At 46.8% G+C, this 15839-nt stretch overlaps 1 protein-coding gene across 1 annotated transcript in view; it reads right to left on the bottom strand.

Annotated features, from left to right (window-relative positions):
• ACO1 (aconitase 1) overlaps nt 1-15515 on the bottom strand; it is a 56912-nt gene extending 41397 nt beyond the window's left edge. The window contains exons 1-3 of the mRNA XM_028711920.2: nt 15360-15515; nt 2559-2677; nt 948-1116 (exon numbers count right to left, since the gene is read on the bottom strand). Coding sequence (XP_028567753.2) covers nt 948-1116; nt 2559-2655 — 266 coding nt within the window. The 5' untranslated portion in view covers nt 2656-2677; nt 15360-15515. The remainder of the gene's footprint in view (nt 1-947; nt 1117-2558; nt 2678-15359) is intronic.
• Between the last annotated feature and the right edge of the window lie 324 nt (nt 15516-15839).

The following is a 15839-nucleotide window of genomic DNA, read 5'->3' as shown; positions in this document are numbered from 1 at the left end:
AGGTCAGATGACCGCCATCAGTGAACAGCTACTGCCTGAACAACATTCAAGTCCATTTGTGCAGAGCTCCTGCTCTGACAGGCATAAGCACTGCCTTGCTAGGAGGCCCACATGGCTGTTGTCAGCAGTGATATGTGCATTGGTCGACACAACTTTTCTTATTACATCCATTTGGCGCAGCTTGCTGAAAATCTGCGCACACCAATAGCATAACATTCTCGTTATGTGCTGATGGAGTACTGCTCATGTGCTGAGCAGAACATTGTTCCAGGGACTGCCTAGGGGTTGTATCCAATGAAGTCGTCCTGTTAGCACAAGGGCTTCTGCCTGGACAACAGGGCTTCCTCTCCCTCTCTCCCTTTACTGGAGAGCCAGTGTGGTGTAGTGGTTAAGAACGGTAGTCTCGTAATCTGGTGAACCGGGTTCGCGTCTCCGCTCCTCCACATGCAGCTACTGGGTGACTTTGGGCTAGTCACATTTCTCTGACGTCTCTCAGCCTCACTCATCTCACAGAGTGTTTGTTGTGGGGGAGGAAGGGAAAGGAGAATGTTAGCCGCTTTGAGACTCCTTTGGGTAGTGATAAAGCGGGATATCAAATCCAAACTCTTCTTCTTCCTCCTCCTCCTCCTCACATGCCCCATTCCTCTCTTCCAAATCATCTCCAGAAGGTTGGGGGGAACCCCTAGAACAGATCTGAGGGGGTGCAGGGAGAAGAATTCCTATTGCAAAGGTAGACCTCCTTCTGCTAATGGGACAATTTCATTGGCTATACCCCCTAATGCTAAGAGGGTTGCGAAACTCACTCTAATTTGCTGTACTAAAATTCTCTCAGGCGTACTTCTCCAAAATGACCCTTGTCTCTCTAGAAAATGACTCTGCTCCTAAACTGTGACAACACCTTAGATTAAAACAAAAATGTGGGGCGGGGGGAACACAATACAACTCACGTGAAGTCTTGTAGAATAACTCGGGCGGGTTTAAATGGCACTTCGATGTTCTTGTGTTGCATCACGTTCCAGTTTAGGATGTTTTCAACATCTCCCTTCTTTACCAGGAACTCGTCACAGTTGCGGACTGAGGCCTCCAGCAACACTCTGATGGAGAACGGCAAACGTTCTGGGAAGGAAAGCACCTCTGTTAGAAGCATGTGGAGACTAAAGCTATGTGGTACATATGTACGGAGCTTAAACTGTAATATAGTGAAAAGGAGGTTCCATTCCATTGGTGGGGAGAAGTTGTAGCTCGAAACTTCTAAGTTACAACTAACCACAGTTCCTTGGTGCATGGTAGCTACACATTCAGAGACACATTTCTCCCTTTAATACTACACAGACCACCATTATGGAGATTTCTTTCTTTCTTTCTTTCTTTCTTTCTTTCTTTCTTTCTTTCTTTCTTTCTTTGCCACTTTGAGATTCTGGATGAAAAGCTATGTAGAACTATTTTTAACTATGAATACAAACAAATACACATTTACAGTCATACCTTGGAAGCTGAATGCCTTGGGAGTCGAACATTCTGGCTCCCGAACACCACAAACCCAGAAGCGAATGTTCCGGTTTGTGAACGTTCTTTGGAAGCCAAACATCTGACATGGTTTCCGTGGCTTCCAATTGTGTGCAGGAAGCTCCTGCAGCCAATCGGAAGCCACGCCTTCATTGTCGAACGTTTTCAGAAGTCGAATGGACTTCCAGAACGGTTTCCATTCGACAGTGAAGGTACAACTGTACTTTTTTAAGAAATACCCGTGCAGCCACATTATATGCAACTTCTGCACACATGTGAAGAACATAGGAAGCTACTTTGCACTAAGTTAGACCACTGGGTCCATCTAACCCAATCAGATTAGCAGTACTCTGGGATTTCAGACAGGGATCTCTCCCAGTCTTATTTGGAGATACCTGGGTTTGGACCTGGAACCTTCTCCATGCAAAGCAGGTGCTCCACAACCGAGCTAGAGAGTGGCAGCTCTCCAAGCCCAGTCCCCAGAGCCGTCTTTCCCATAGGGCTTAGTGGTGCATTGCGCCAGGGCGTCCCAGCAAGTGGGGGAGTTGGGCGGCTTTGCTGGCGGCCTCCTCTTTCCCTGCACACCCACCAACTGTGCCCCACCAACCATATGGCTGGCAGACACACAGCTTCCCTTCTAAGCCTCTGCAGGGATCACTCTCCTCCTGAGGAGGCTGGGGAGGGAAGCTGCGCTCTCCTCCCGCGGAGGCTTGGGAGGGGCGCAACTTCACTCCCAAGCCTCTGCAGGGATCACTCTCCCGCAGCGGCATGGAGGAGAGTTGCGCCCCCCCCCCAACACTATCCGTGGTAATTTGGGGGCACTGGGTGGATATTTGCTAAAGACAGCCCTGCCAGTCACACTACCAGACGGTCTCCTAACCAGAGATGCCAGGGACTGGAACCAGAAACCTTCTGTTTGCTAAGCACATGACATGTCTCGTCCAAAGCGTAAGCTCAAGTGATGTCCGTGCATATGTGAACTGCCCCGAAAGCTGCAACTGCCAACCAACTTTCTTACAGGGATCAACTCGCTCTGAACATAACCAACATACCATATCTTGGGTCTCCCAGACGGTTCAAATTGAAGAATTTTTTTGTCGCTTGGTTTGGGTCCAGCGGTTCCCCGAGATGCGCAAAAGGGTTGCTCATGGCTGAAATATCTTGGAAGTCACTGCAAATACAAGATGGGGCCACGCCAAGTTAAAAACTGGAGCAAGTTTAACTTTTATTGTTATTTATTCGCTGTATTAGTCCCTTCACCATCAGGTCCCGGGTAGGTTTAAAATTCAGTATTAAAAACATTTTAAAACAAATTACATTCGCAGGAATAGGATGGGTCCTAATAACATACATCTCAGGTGCCAAAGACCAAGGCCTTATATGTACAAATCTGGAATAACCTGCATATAGTCAGATTACACATTCACTATGTTTTCTAAAAATTGCAGTTCTTACATAAATTGTAAATCAGTTCATCAGTTTTAACAGACAGTTCTCTCAAAAATCCCTTTGGAAATATAAAAATGGAAGTATAGAAATGGCAGGGCATCTTTCCACACACACCTCCAAATATTTCCAGTACACCTTAGACGGTGTTCCCTCTCTTTATTCCCTGCCTTATTTCTTGCCTACTTTTGGTGCATCTCTCACATCACTGGGCTCAACACTTGATTTGGTGCTTCTTAACTTGCAAAGTGGGACGCAGGTGGCGCTGTGGTCTAAACCACTGAGCCTTGGGCTTGCCGATCAGAAGGTCTGCGGTTCGAATCCGAAAGCATGTCAAAGTCCAAGTAGATAAATAGGTACCACTCCGGTGGGAAGGTAAACGGCGTTTCCGTGCGCTGCTCTGGTTCACCAGAAGTGGCTTAGTCATGCTGGCCACATGCTGTCTGCGGACATACGCCGGCTCCCTCGGCCAATAAAGCGAGATGAGCGCCGCAACCCCAGAGTCAGCCACGACTGGACCTAACGGTCAGGGGTACCTTTACCTTTTCTTTAACTTGCAAAGTGCCTCTGCAGTCTTTTCGTAAGACAATCTTCAAAACTGCTTCAGTGTCAGCCTGAACACCTCTGCCAAGCGCAATTACCGTACTTTTCGCCTTATAGGACGCACTTTTTCCCCTCCAAAAATGAAGGGGAAATGTGTGTGCGTCCTATGGGGCGAATGCAGACTTTCGCTGAAGCCTGGAGAGCGAGCGGGGTCGGTGCGCACTGACATACAAATTGCGAGACAAGGACAACTGTGACTTCAAAGAAGAGTGGGAACTTTTTACAAACTACTTAAAAAGACAACAAAATAAATTGGGCTCCTTGGCAGGTTTTGAATAAACATACACAAATTTATTGATTGTTAACATAACAGACAGATAATTTTAGGATTGATATAATTTTACATTATGCAGAGAATAACATGTATTGAGAAATCAGAGAGAGGAACTGAGGGAAGACTCTGGGGGGAGGGTTTTTGGGGAAGGGGGAGGAAAAAAAGGGGAGAAAAATAATGAAGATGATTTGTTTTGATAATTTGTTATGTTGAAACTCTTAATAAAACTTTTTAAAAACTATAAAAAAGTAATATTATCATTATGGAATGGGACGTCCCTATTTTCATTGGAGAAATGTTGGAATATGTATGATATTCCTGGTTTTCACTGAAAGACTGGAGAAGGGCATTGTTAAGTTGTGGGTGAACATATCAGACAACACAGCGATTCTTCAAACAGCTCTTCTTTATTCAGAGGCCAGATCAGAAGTGAACTGAAGGGCTCAGTCAGCCTGCTTATATAGAGCTCCAGAACAAGGTAACTGTTGCAACTTTCTAAAACTATCCAATCACTGAACGTCACTTTCAATCCTTCATTTGCATAACTATCTACAGTATCCCCCTGCTGGCCCAGGGTGAGAACTTCAGTACATAACACCCATGGTGCCCATAAATGCACAGAACCCGCCAGTTCATTTAACTTAATGGTTATCTGCTGTCATTCATGTTTCTCCAAACAGGAGCTGGTGGAAACCAAGTCATCCATCGAGAAAGAAGAGAGAAACTAAGCAGTTGTGCAAACTCCCACAAATCTGTGCTGACTTGAGGCTGCCAGCAGCCAGTCACAGAAACCAGGTTGCATTAGAATAAACAAGAACTCCTACATACCTACATACACTTGCAAAATTCGGTGGGGAGGGGAGAGAATTAAACGCAGCAGACATGTCACTTCATGTCAGATCATTTATACTGCTGCTGAACTACAACTCCCATCATGCCCTGGCCATTGGATATGCTGGGCTGAGGCTGATAGGAGTTGGAGTCTAGCAACATTTGGAGGGTCACAGGTTTTGCAACCCCGATTTAAGCCAGCAGCCAGGTGAGGTGGGTGTCTATTTACAACCAGGTTAAAAGTTAAAGGGACCCCTGACCATTAGGTACAGTCATGACCGACTCTGGGGTTGCGCGCTCATCTCGCTCTATAGGCCAAGGGAGCCGGCATTTGTCCGCAGACAGCTTCCGGGTCATGTGGCCAGCATGACTAAGCTGCTTCTGGCGAACCAGAGCAGCACACAGAAACGCCCTTTACCTTCCCGCCAGAGCGGTCCCTATTTATCTACTTGCACTTTGACATGCTTTTGAACTGCTAGGTTGGCAGGAGCAGGGACCGAGCAATGGGAGCTCACCCCGTTGTGGGGATTCGAACCGCCGACCTTCTGATCAGCAAGTCCTAGGCTCTGTGGTTTAACCCACAGCGCCACCTGCGTCCCTTCAACCAGGTTATAGATTGCTAAATATCCCTTGAAAAGTAGAGCCCAGGATAAACCTGAGCTCTGCTGGTAAATTGTTGATTATTTTGCTTGGCTTTACACGTGGAATTAACTGCCACTTTAATAAGAGCTTCCTAAAATAACATTATAACGTGGTTATGCTGTGAGCGTGAGAGGAGATTTAAGTTACGTCCCCGTTCCAAGGTATTATTTGCATAACGAGAGACAAGTTATATTCCACAAAGTATAAACATCAGGGCACCGGGATAAAGGTATGTGGAGCAAAGTTCATTTGTTGCAAAAACTGTTTCACAAGTTCCTTTGTATTTTACAGTGGCTGCAAATCCAGCTCTAGAGAGAAAAGTTGGGATTCTGCCACCAGCCTCAAAAAGCAGCCCAAGATCTACGCAGTTTGTCTTGACATCTGGATATGAAACAGAAATGAATTCTATACATTTCCCAATTTTCCACCGCAGAGGAGCAACGGCACCATTATAGCCCAGGCAGAATGGTGCCTTTGATTACTCGTCCTTCTGATTATACAGTCCCAGTGCTGCAACAGGCAGACCATTTACACGGCAGACACCATGCTACTTACAAACTTGCTCTGCAGTGAATGGATGCCATTCAGTGCAGAAGCTTATTCCAAAGGCAAGCCAACAGCCAGAGAAATAGAAGCTTTAAGGGTGTTTATGATCTAATGAAGAAACAGGAGGAAGCATCTTGGCTATTTGGGCAAATGGTTAAACCTCTCGCCTAGTAAAAATACAGTGGTACCTTGGGTTACATACACTTCAGGTTACATACGCTTCAGGTTACAGACTCCGCTAACCCAGAAATAGTACCTCGGGTTAAAAACTTTGCTTCAGGATGAGAACAGAAATCGGGCGGCGGCGGTGCAGCGGCAGCAGGAGGCCCCATTAGCTAAAGTGGTGCTTCAGGTTAAGAACAGTTTCAGGTTAAGAACGGACCTCCAGAATGAATTAAGTACTTAACCCGAGGTACCACTGTAAAAGAAATCTTTCAAAAAGGCAAACCCCATTCCATATATGGGAAATAATTGTGTACAGCTGAAAACGCTGGCAGCATTAAGATAAACTCAACAGTGTAAGTTTTGATGAATGCAATAAGGGAATACTGAACGGTTTAGTTTTTATAAAATATGCAGGGATTTATGATATGTAAAATGAACCGTGGAAAGAGAAGAAGGGAAGTCATTGATATTTTAAGGATGTAAAATGAGTATTTTAAATTGTAGAACAGAAAATTTAATAAAATTTATATAGAAGAAGAAGAAGAATGAGCTGCAATTCTCCAGACATTAATTTCTTCACACGCTTTGGCTCAGCTGCAGGGAACATGTGCTTGCTACTGTACAAGCCCACTCTGATAAGTACAGTATTGGGTAACACACCAATAATAATAATAACCTCATCAGTTCGCACCATTTCCCTCTAAATTCTGGGATTCTGGATAAAAGAACACTTCCTTTGCTGGCCTGAATCAGCACAGTCATATCTCAGGTTACAGACGCTTCTGGTTGCATGATTTCGGGTTGCGCACCGCGCTGAACCCAGAAGTACCGGAACGGGTTACTTCTAGGTTTTGGCACTTGTGCATGCACAGAAGCGCTAAATCGCGCTTTTTGCGTGCGCAGAAGCGCTGAATCGCGACCCACGCGTGAGCAGATGCAGCGCTGCGGGTTGTGAACGTGCTTCCCGCACAGATCATGTTTGCAACACTGTAGTTAGAATTTCTTGGTTCAGGAGAAAACCGCTCCTCTTCTGGGTGGTGGTCTGGCCATAGCTCCCGTGTCATCCGGGATGTCCCTGGCCACATTGTGGCCCCCAGCCAGCCAATCCGGGTGGCTGGGGTGTGGCTTACCCCATTTAAAGCAGCCGCGTGACCAGGGAGTCCTCCTTTTTGGCTCCCGCTTCCACGGTTCCTGTCCTGCTTCCATGGTTCCTGTCCGAAGCCCGGGTGGAGACTAGGGCCATGGCATGACCTTCCAGTGACTCTGGTGGAAGCTCTGAGTTGATGTGCATCAACAGGCCTCCCCCTACTGGTGGTTAACCCTTGTGAGATTTCCTGCATGGCGGGCAGGAGTCGGATATCGCCGTTCAAGCCAATGCCTAAGCCAATACCTCTGGTTGCGAACAGGATCCATTCCAGAGGCCAGTTCGCAACATGAAAAGAGGGCAACCTGAAGTGGCATATCTGCACAGGTGCACGGTGCAATTTAGTGCAGGTGCACATGCAAGAACCGTGATTTAGCGCTTCTGCGCATGTGCGAGTGGTGAAACACAGAAGTAACCCTTTCTGGTACTTCTGGGTCACTGCGGGATGTAACCTGAAAAAACGCAACATGAAGCAAACGTAAAATGAGGTATGACTGTACCGTTCACATTCTGTAACCAATAAAGTTATGTCCTAAATTTGTCCATTTAATCTTATACAGTGGTACCTCGGGTTAAGTACTTAATTCATTCTGGAGGTCTGTTCTTAACCTGAAACTTTTCTTAACCTGAAGCACCACTTTAGCTAATGGGGCCTCCCGCTGCTGCTGCGCAGCCGGAGCACGATTTCTGTTCTCATCCTGAAGCAAAGTTCTTAACCTGAGGTACCACTATTTCTGGGTTAGTGGAGTCTGTAACCTGAAGCATATGTAACCTGAAGCGTATGTAACCCGAGGTACCACTGTATACGGTGTCAAAGTGTTATTATTCTACATAGGAGGGAAGCCTCGGGGTCTTGAGACGCAACAAGAGTATCTAGCCAAGTCTTCCCCAACCTGATGCCCTCCAGATATTTTAGTGAGTGTTAGAAACTCAGATATATAAGCTAGGTGCCAAAAGGCTCCTTAAAACAAGGTTGCCGTTGCCTAAATAGAATGTCTCGTTGCCATTTGGGGGCAAGATGGCTTTACATATGGCACTATGCCCAAATTGCCTCTTGGCATTTTAGGAAAGAGCTAGTTTAATATGCATATGATTTCCAAAGGTTGCATCCTGCTACCTGATCATTCCCTTAAGGATATTTGACAAGGAGGGCAATACCTACCTTTAGTACAAGGGGTTGGAGCAACACTGGGTGAGATTTTGCAAGCCTACTAATTCAAAAAATTTCAACAGCCAAGAGGAGCTGAAGTAATTCGCAAACTGATTTAATCTACACAGCAAAGTCTTTAATCTTGATTACTACTGTATTTAAATCACTTTATCTCCATTAGAGACACTACCCTTAATTGGCATATATCTGCAGTTGCTTCATGATAATGGGAACCTAACGTTTAAAAATGAGATCTTAATAAAGTAAGGTTTAAATCTTAATTCCATGCCCCATGTCTGTTTATTCACTTTGTACTGCCCCACCTCCTGTCCTGCCCCCCCTCTCTAAAGGTAAAGGTAAAGGGACCCCTGACCATTAGGTCCAGTCGTGACTGACTCTGGGGTTGCGGCACTCGTCTCACTTTATTGGCCAAGGGAGCTGGCATACAGCTTCCGGGTCACGTGGCCAGCATGACTAAGCCGCTTCTGGCGAACCAGAGCAGCACACGGAAACACTGTTTACCTTCCCACCGGAGTGGTACCTATTTATCTACTTGCACTTGACATGCTTTCAAACTGCTAGGTTGGCAGGAGCAGGGACTAAGCAACAGGAGCTCACCCTGTCGCGGGGATTCGAACTGCCGACCTTCTGATCAGCAAGTCCTAGGCTCTGTAATTTAACCCACAGCGCCACCCGCTTCCCTCTCTACTTGCAGCGAAATTAGGGATACACTTTGCAGTTCCTTCCCCATTTTCTCTATGAGTAGGAATGAGCAGCCTTTGCTTATAATGAACACAGAATCTCCCCAGTCCTGTTGTTCATTTCTGTTAACAGCAATGGGAACTAGGGACTGGATAAGGTTCTTTCCCAGTCTCATCACAGGGCGAGTAAAATCCTGCAGTACAAGTAACCAACAGATAGGCACTTACTTGAAATAATATGAAAAATTCATTCTATTTCCAACGTTCAGGACAGAGCGCCATTACTTATAGGGCCACAATGGCACCACGCATGCACAAGAAGTGGACACCAGCAGACCCGGGGGAGGTGAGGGGGTAGGTTTGCAGAGATAGAAAAAAATATGTAGGTGGGGAATCCTTAAGAGGAGTGGGGAACCCTCAAAGAAGCCCAATGAGGACTGAGTGTGCTTAGAGGCAATGGGATGCTGGTGCGAGGGAGGATGGAATGGAGTACAGTGGTACCTCGGGTTACAGATGCTTCAGGTTACAGACGCTTCAGGTTACAGACTCCGCTAATCCAGAAATAGTACCTCAGGTTAAGAACTTTGCTTCAGGACGAGAACAGAAATTGTGTGGCGGCGGCGGCAGGAGGCCCCATTAGCTAAAGTGGTACCTCAGGTTAAGAACAGTTTCAGGTTAAGAACGGACCTCCAGAACGAATTAAGTTCTTAACCCGAGGTACCACTGTATCATGAAGAGGACATGGCTGGGGCAGCCACAGTGAACAGAAGCGCTCCACACCAGAAAGTTTCTTACGAGTTTCACTCTTCAGAAATATGATCCCCTGAAATAAAAAGAAGTCCCTTCCTACTGTACATGGCTATGATGGGATACCAGATGAACCACGACTGAACTTTTAAATTGCACTGCCTGTAGGTTTCCTCCAAAGCCTTGACAACCAGGCAGAAACTGAAGAAAGAAAAAAGAAAAACCCCACCATTATGTAACTTTGTAAATTTCAGCATGTAAATGTTTCTCTGTTTCCAGGGGAAAGCATTCACAAAGAGATTAGAGATTTGACAGCAGCCAATTTATGCATTTAATCCAGATCACAGTAGCTCTGAACGTTGCCCTAAATACAGCCTTTTCTGATGTCACAAAGCACAGATGTGTTGCTTTTCGACTGAAAAACCGAGGTACCCGTTTGCTTCTTTTTCTGCCTTCACATCAACCCCTGAACTTGTCACATCCGAACCATGTGTTTAAAGCACAATGGTTCCCCCCAAAGAATTGTGGGAGCTGTAGTTTGCCTCTCACAAAGCTACAGTTTCCGCAGTTCCCAGGATTCTTTGCAGGGTGGGGGAAGCTTTAAATGTATGGCGTGCAGGTTCTGAACAAGGTTGTTACAAGGCTTTCTTGTTGACCTCAAGGCAAAAGCGTAGTGCTCATACTTCTCTTTGGCAACAACACCTGAGAAATACCAAGCGACAGTTGGTGAATGGGAGCTAACATTCACAAAAGGTTTACATCGTTCCAGATGTCATTTTATTTGCCTACCAGACCTTCGTTCTGGGAACACCTGAGGAACAGATTTATTACAGATGGTTTTCTCAGCTGCAACCTGGTACTCAACAGATGTTTTTGACTACAGCTTCCATCATGTATTATAGTATTTTAATATTCTTTTGGAAGCCGCCCAGAGTGGCTGGGGAAGCCCAGCCAGATGGGCGGGGTATAAATAATAAATTATTATTATTATTATTATTATTATTATTATTAATCATCAGCCTCAGCTAGCCAAAAGTCAGGAATGATGGGCGTTGGAGTCCTAAGTATTTGGCTGCCGCCAAGTTAGGGATGGCTGTTTTAGGAGATGGGATAGCTTCTTTCTGGGTAAGCCATAATAGTGTTTGTTTATGGACAAAGGGAACTCCTCCCCCCCAAAAAAAAATACTTTGGTTTTCATAGCAAATGTCCTCTCCAACCCCACTTTAAGTTTCAGAGGATCATATGCTCTCTTTGCCGGTTTCCAGGATTACTGTATTCCCTAAAAAGTAAGGGAAAATATGTGTGCGTCTTATGGAGCGAATGCAGGTGGGAGGCTCTGCTCAGCGCTCCCTTTAAAAATCTGTGTGGAGCGTGTGTGCGGCTCTTGGGGGAGCCTTCATCCCGCTGCCCGGGAGAGGCTGCGTACGGCTAACAAAACTTGTTATTTATTATTTTGATAAGCGTAAATTAATACACAATTCACATAAGCGACAAATTGTTAATATCACATTTTTAGCGGAAATTATTAATACATGTTTAATTTGGTGTTGGGACGCAGGAGGCGCTGTGGGTTAAACCACAGAGCCTAGGGCTTGCCGATCAGAAGGTCAGGGTTCGAATCCCCATGACGGGGTGAGTTCCCTAGCAGTCCAAAGTGCAAGTAGATAAATAGGTACCGCTCTGGCGGGAAGGTAAACGGCGTTTCCGTGCGCTGCTCTGGTTCGCCAGAAGCGACTTAGTCATGCTGGCCACATGACCCGGAAGTTGTACGCCGGCTCCCTCGGCCAATAAAGCAAGATGAGCGCCGCAACCCCAGAGTCAGCCACGACTGGACCTAATGGTCAGGGGTCCCTTTAACTTTACCTTTAATTTGGTGTTGACAATAACAATATTGGTACCATACTTCAGTTTTCAAAACACTCTACTCTTTATTGTTAAACCCCTTAACATATACTTGGAGGCTTCAAAGCACATATATTTCAGTAATCCTCGAGTGTCAGCCAGGCACAATAAATGGCACCCAGACTTTTTGAGGTGCTTGAAAATGGAGAATCTTTCGGCGCAAAATGCATCTGGCACCCTGCTAATTTCAAACCCTGCACACACCCCGCTTGAGGGGTTACCTATGCTCATTCTTGCCGAATGCTCATGCATCTGCCTGCATCACTGTTCTTGGCATACATCTTGAATGGAGGAATGAAAGTCCAGAGCAGTGGCTCATATAGACGAACAGGGCAGCTTCTTCAAGGCAGATAATGATACTTGCATCACAAGTGAGCAAATGGGCCTAACACAACCACTGCAAACACATGGTAGAATTACTTGCCCTCAGAAGATGCTTGTTGGAAAAAGACACAGCCAGAGCAGTGAATCACACAGAGACACAGAAGGCAGACTCCTCTGTGGATGGGCACTCTGGCCTCACGGGAGCCATTTTATAACTCAGGACACACCAGCGTGATCTGGCACACTGGGAAAATACAAGGGTAGCCTTGCACATGAGAGTTTTGATCGGAGTACATTATTAATCTTTTATTACCAAATCTTGCAGATAAACCAGGTTGCAACAACAAGCTGGCTGCAAGACCCTGGCACCACATTGTACAGAGTTTGATGGATTGTATCACCACGTTGCAAAAGCTTGAATTATGTTGCACTCCTCAAACACTGCAAACATTATTCCAGTTTATTGACAATGGGCAACAGCAGCAGTGGGAGGGTGGGTGGGGAGCAAATTGTTACAGCTCTCCTCACCTAAAATGAAGAGGCAAAACGAATGTGTGATTATGTGTAATCTGGGAAGGCACCGTGTCTGCTGTTAGATTACAAGAAACCCAGTATTTCTAGCAAAATTCTAGAATAAGGGTAAAAATGCTCCCCTGTCACTGCCAGGAGTTTGGATTTTTGGGTTTGATATCCCACTTTATCACTACCCAAAGGAGTCTCAAAGCGGCTAACATTCTCCTTTCCCTTCCTCCCCCACAACAAACACTCTGTGAGGTGAGTGAGGCTGAGAGACTTCAGAGAAGTGTGACTAGCCCAAGGTCACCCAGCAGCTGCATGTGGAGGAGCGGAGACGCGAACCCAGTTCACCAGATTACGAGTCTACCACTCTTAACCACTACACCACGCTGGATTGTGTATTCTTTGCACTGCTGTTAACTTCTTTTGTATGGTTTTTTTTAATGCAATAAATAAATAATATTTCCTGCAGTATCTACTGTGCAGGTACAGTATCCCTGACAGATAACCAGCCAGTCTCTCCTTAAACGCTTCCAGTTGGGCACAGCCCACCACCTCCTGAGGCAATCTGCTTCACTTTCGAATAAAACGGCAATGGTGCCCACCTGAAAGGTGCTGGATCTGAGTTCTGGTGAGCTCCAGCTGGAAAAACAATTCCCGATGCTACTGCATATACAACAGGGCTAAGGAACCTTTGACCCATCAGCTGCTGAACTACAACACCCATCAGCCCGGACCAGTATGGCCAACGCCAGGGATGATGGGAGGTCCATGTCCGAAATTAGCCAGGCGCCAGGGTCCAGACTGACGCGGGTTCAATTGCGGCCATGTGGAGATCTCTGAATGCCAGACGGGCAACTGGGGACAGCAGACTGGTTTGGACTCAGTCTGACCCTCATGTTTCCCTCCCCTTATGGTTTTGACTTTTAAAATGAGGATGCATTTTAAATTGCATTTTAACCTGTATTTTAAATTGTTTTCTTTTTCTTTTTCTTATTATGTTTTTACTGAAATTTTATTGGTGTTAGCCCCCTGAGCCCGGCTCTGGCTGGGGAGGGTGGAGTATAAATAAAATTTATTATTATTATTATTATTATTATTATTATTATTATTATTATTATTATTATTAAAATGCCCTTTGGAAAAGGATCTGAAATATTTCCCTTGAAATCTGAATTTGTTTCATGTTGTAAATCGCTTTGAGACATTCTATTGTGGCGACCGTAACATACCGTATTTTTCACTCTATAAGATGCACCAGACCACAAGAACGCACGTAGTTTTTGGAGGAGGAAAACAAGAAAAAAAATATTCTGAATCTCAGAAGCCAGAACAGCAAGAGGGATCGCTGCGCAGCGAAAGCAGTGATCCCTTTTGCTTTTCTGGCTTCTGGGATAGCTGCGCAGCCTGCATTCGCTCCATAAGACGCACACACATTTCCCTTTACTTTTTAGGAGGGAAAAAGTGCGTCTTATAGAGCAAAAAATACGGTAGCTTTAAGGTGCTATTCAGCAGTTAGCTTATGCATCTGAGTTTCTGATGCTGTGAGCTCTAGTTCAGCAACATCTGGAGGGTAGAAAGACACTCAAACACAACACAGGCTGGAATCACTTCAACATTACCTGCGATGCCACCTGCTCTCTCCTCCTCACCAATACTGGCCCTCCCAGGACAACACACATACTGTGCTGTTAAGAGAAAATGATCTGCAAGATCCTAGCAACTTAAAATGCTCAGCAAGACTGAATCTGTAAGCACCTTGATCTCCCTTTCAATACACACAGAAGCCCACCTGGGAGAGGACCTCCCAACCAAAAATGGTCCTCTGCAGTTGAGAAATAAGCCTCTGTCTTTGGAAAACCAACCCTGAACTTTGCTCCTTTTTGACAAGCAGGCCAAGCAGAGGAGGGGAGGGAAAGGAAGGCACGCGATCTGAACAGGGAAAACAGAAGACAACAGGCAGAGAAACGTGTTTTTTTAAGACCGCCAAGAATAAATGGAAAATGCAATCCAACACACTGTCTACTCAGAAGTCAGTCCCATGGAGTCCAGCAGTGACTACTTGCTAGGTAAGGACTGCAGCCTTTGAAATAAATCTTTAAGCAAATCAAGTGCCCTTAAGCTCAATGCTGGTCTTTTTATTTTTATTTTAATCCCCAGCAAACTTGCAATCTCAAACTGAAGTGTTGCCACATCCATGGATGAGTAAGCATGCAATCCTAAGCAAAATTCACCAGAAGTCAAGGCGGTTTCCTTCTTTTGAAACGTGGCGAGGAAGGGAACTGCGAGGTCCTTTTTACGAGGGACACATCCCTGCACCCTTTCCATATTATTATTTATAAAAAAGAGAAAGAAATTTAAAGTTGGGCGGGAATCCTTTCCCCAAACCAGACCCTTTAACGAGCTCCAAAAGTGACCTGGCCCGCACCTGCAAGCCCGCTTTGGAGCAAGAAACGGGAGAGAGAGAGAGAGAGAGAGAGAGAGAGAGAGAGAGAGAGACGTCGCTTAGGATCGCGCGCAGCTAGAAGCCAAGGCCCCGGGCAGTAACAGCAGGACGACCCTCCCCGTATTTTACTCGTCCTGACTGCATCGGGGGCTTCTACTCCCAGAAAAGCGAGGTTAGGCCCGCCGCCGCCCGGGGCTTCTGCCCAAACAGGATCGGGCTGCGCGCCTCACAGGATCGGGCTGCGCGCCCAGGCAGCCTCGACCTTCGGCCGGCTCCGCCCGCCTTGCAGAAGAAAGCCCTCCCTGCTTCCTCCCGAGCAAGCGCGGCCTCCTGGCCGGGCTTCCTCTCGAGTAAGGAAGCGGCCTCTGCGGCTCCTCGCGGGGGAGGCGGAGAATCTCCGTGGACGCGGCGCTTACCTGCGCGGCAGGAGGGTCTCGAAGCGGCGAAGGGCGCGCGCAGGTTAGGCGCCCCGAGACCGGCGCCTGCGAAGCAGCAGCAGCAGCAGCAGCAGCGAGGGCAGCGCCACTCTAGCTCCGCCCACCGCCCAGCTGGCCGTTCCCACGGCCCACCCACCTCGGGTCGCAGCAGGAGGCGGACGCGTCCCGCCCTCCCGCCGCCTCGGGGGAGACTTGCCTCCGCCTCCGCGGCTCGGCTTCTCCAGCGCCCTCTGCTGGGCTGCTGCGGAGAAGCGGGGGGAGCAGAGAGCAAGCCGGGGGGGGAGCGGGGAGCGGGGTCGTCTAGTCTAAGGGGGCCCCACTTGAATGAAATATTGATTTTTAGCGATCAATAAATCAATAAAGGTCAATGGCAATACATAGCAATCTGAGGTTCTGCCCCTGCCCTAACAAAAGTCCTGCCTACGGCGCCCATGCCCCCCCCCCGGTCATCTAGTCCAA

The sequence above is a fragment of the Podarcis muralis genome, chromosome 17 (assembly GCF_964188315.1).
Source record: "Podarcis muralis chromosome 17, rPodMur119.hap1.1, whole genome shotgun sequence".
Taxonomy (NCBI): Eukaryota; Metazoa; Chordata; class Lepidosauria; order Squamata; family Lacertidae; genus Podarcis; species Podarcis muralis.
Note: the sequence above shows the minus strand (reverse complement) of the source record. Positions and strands in the feature narration are given on the sequence as shown.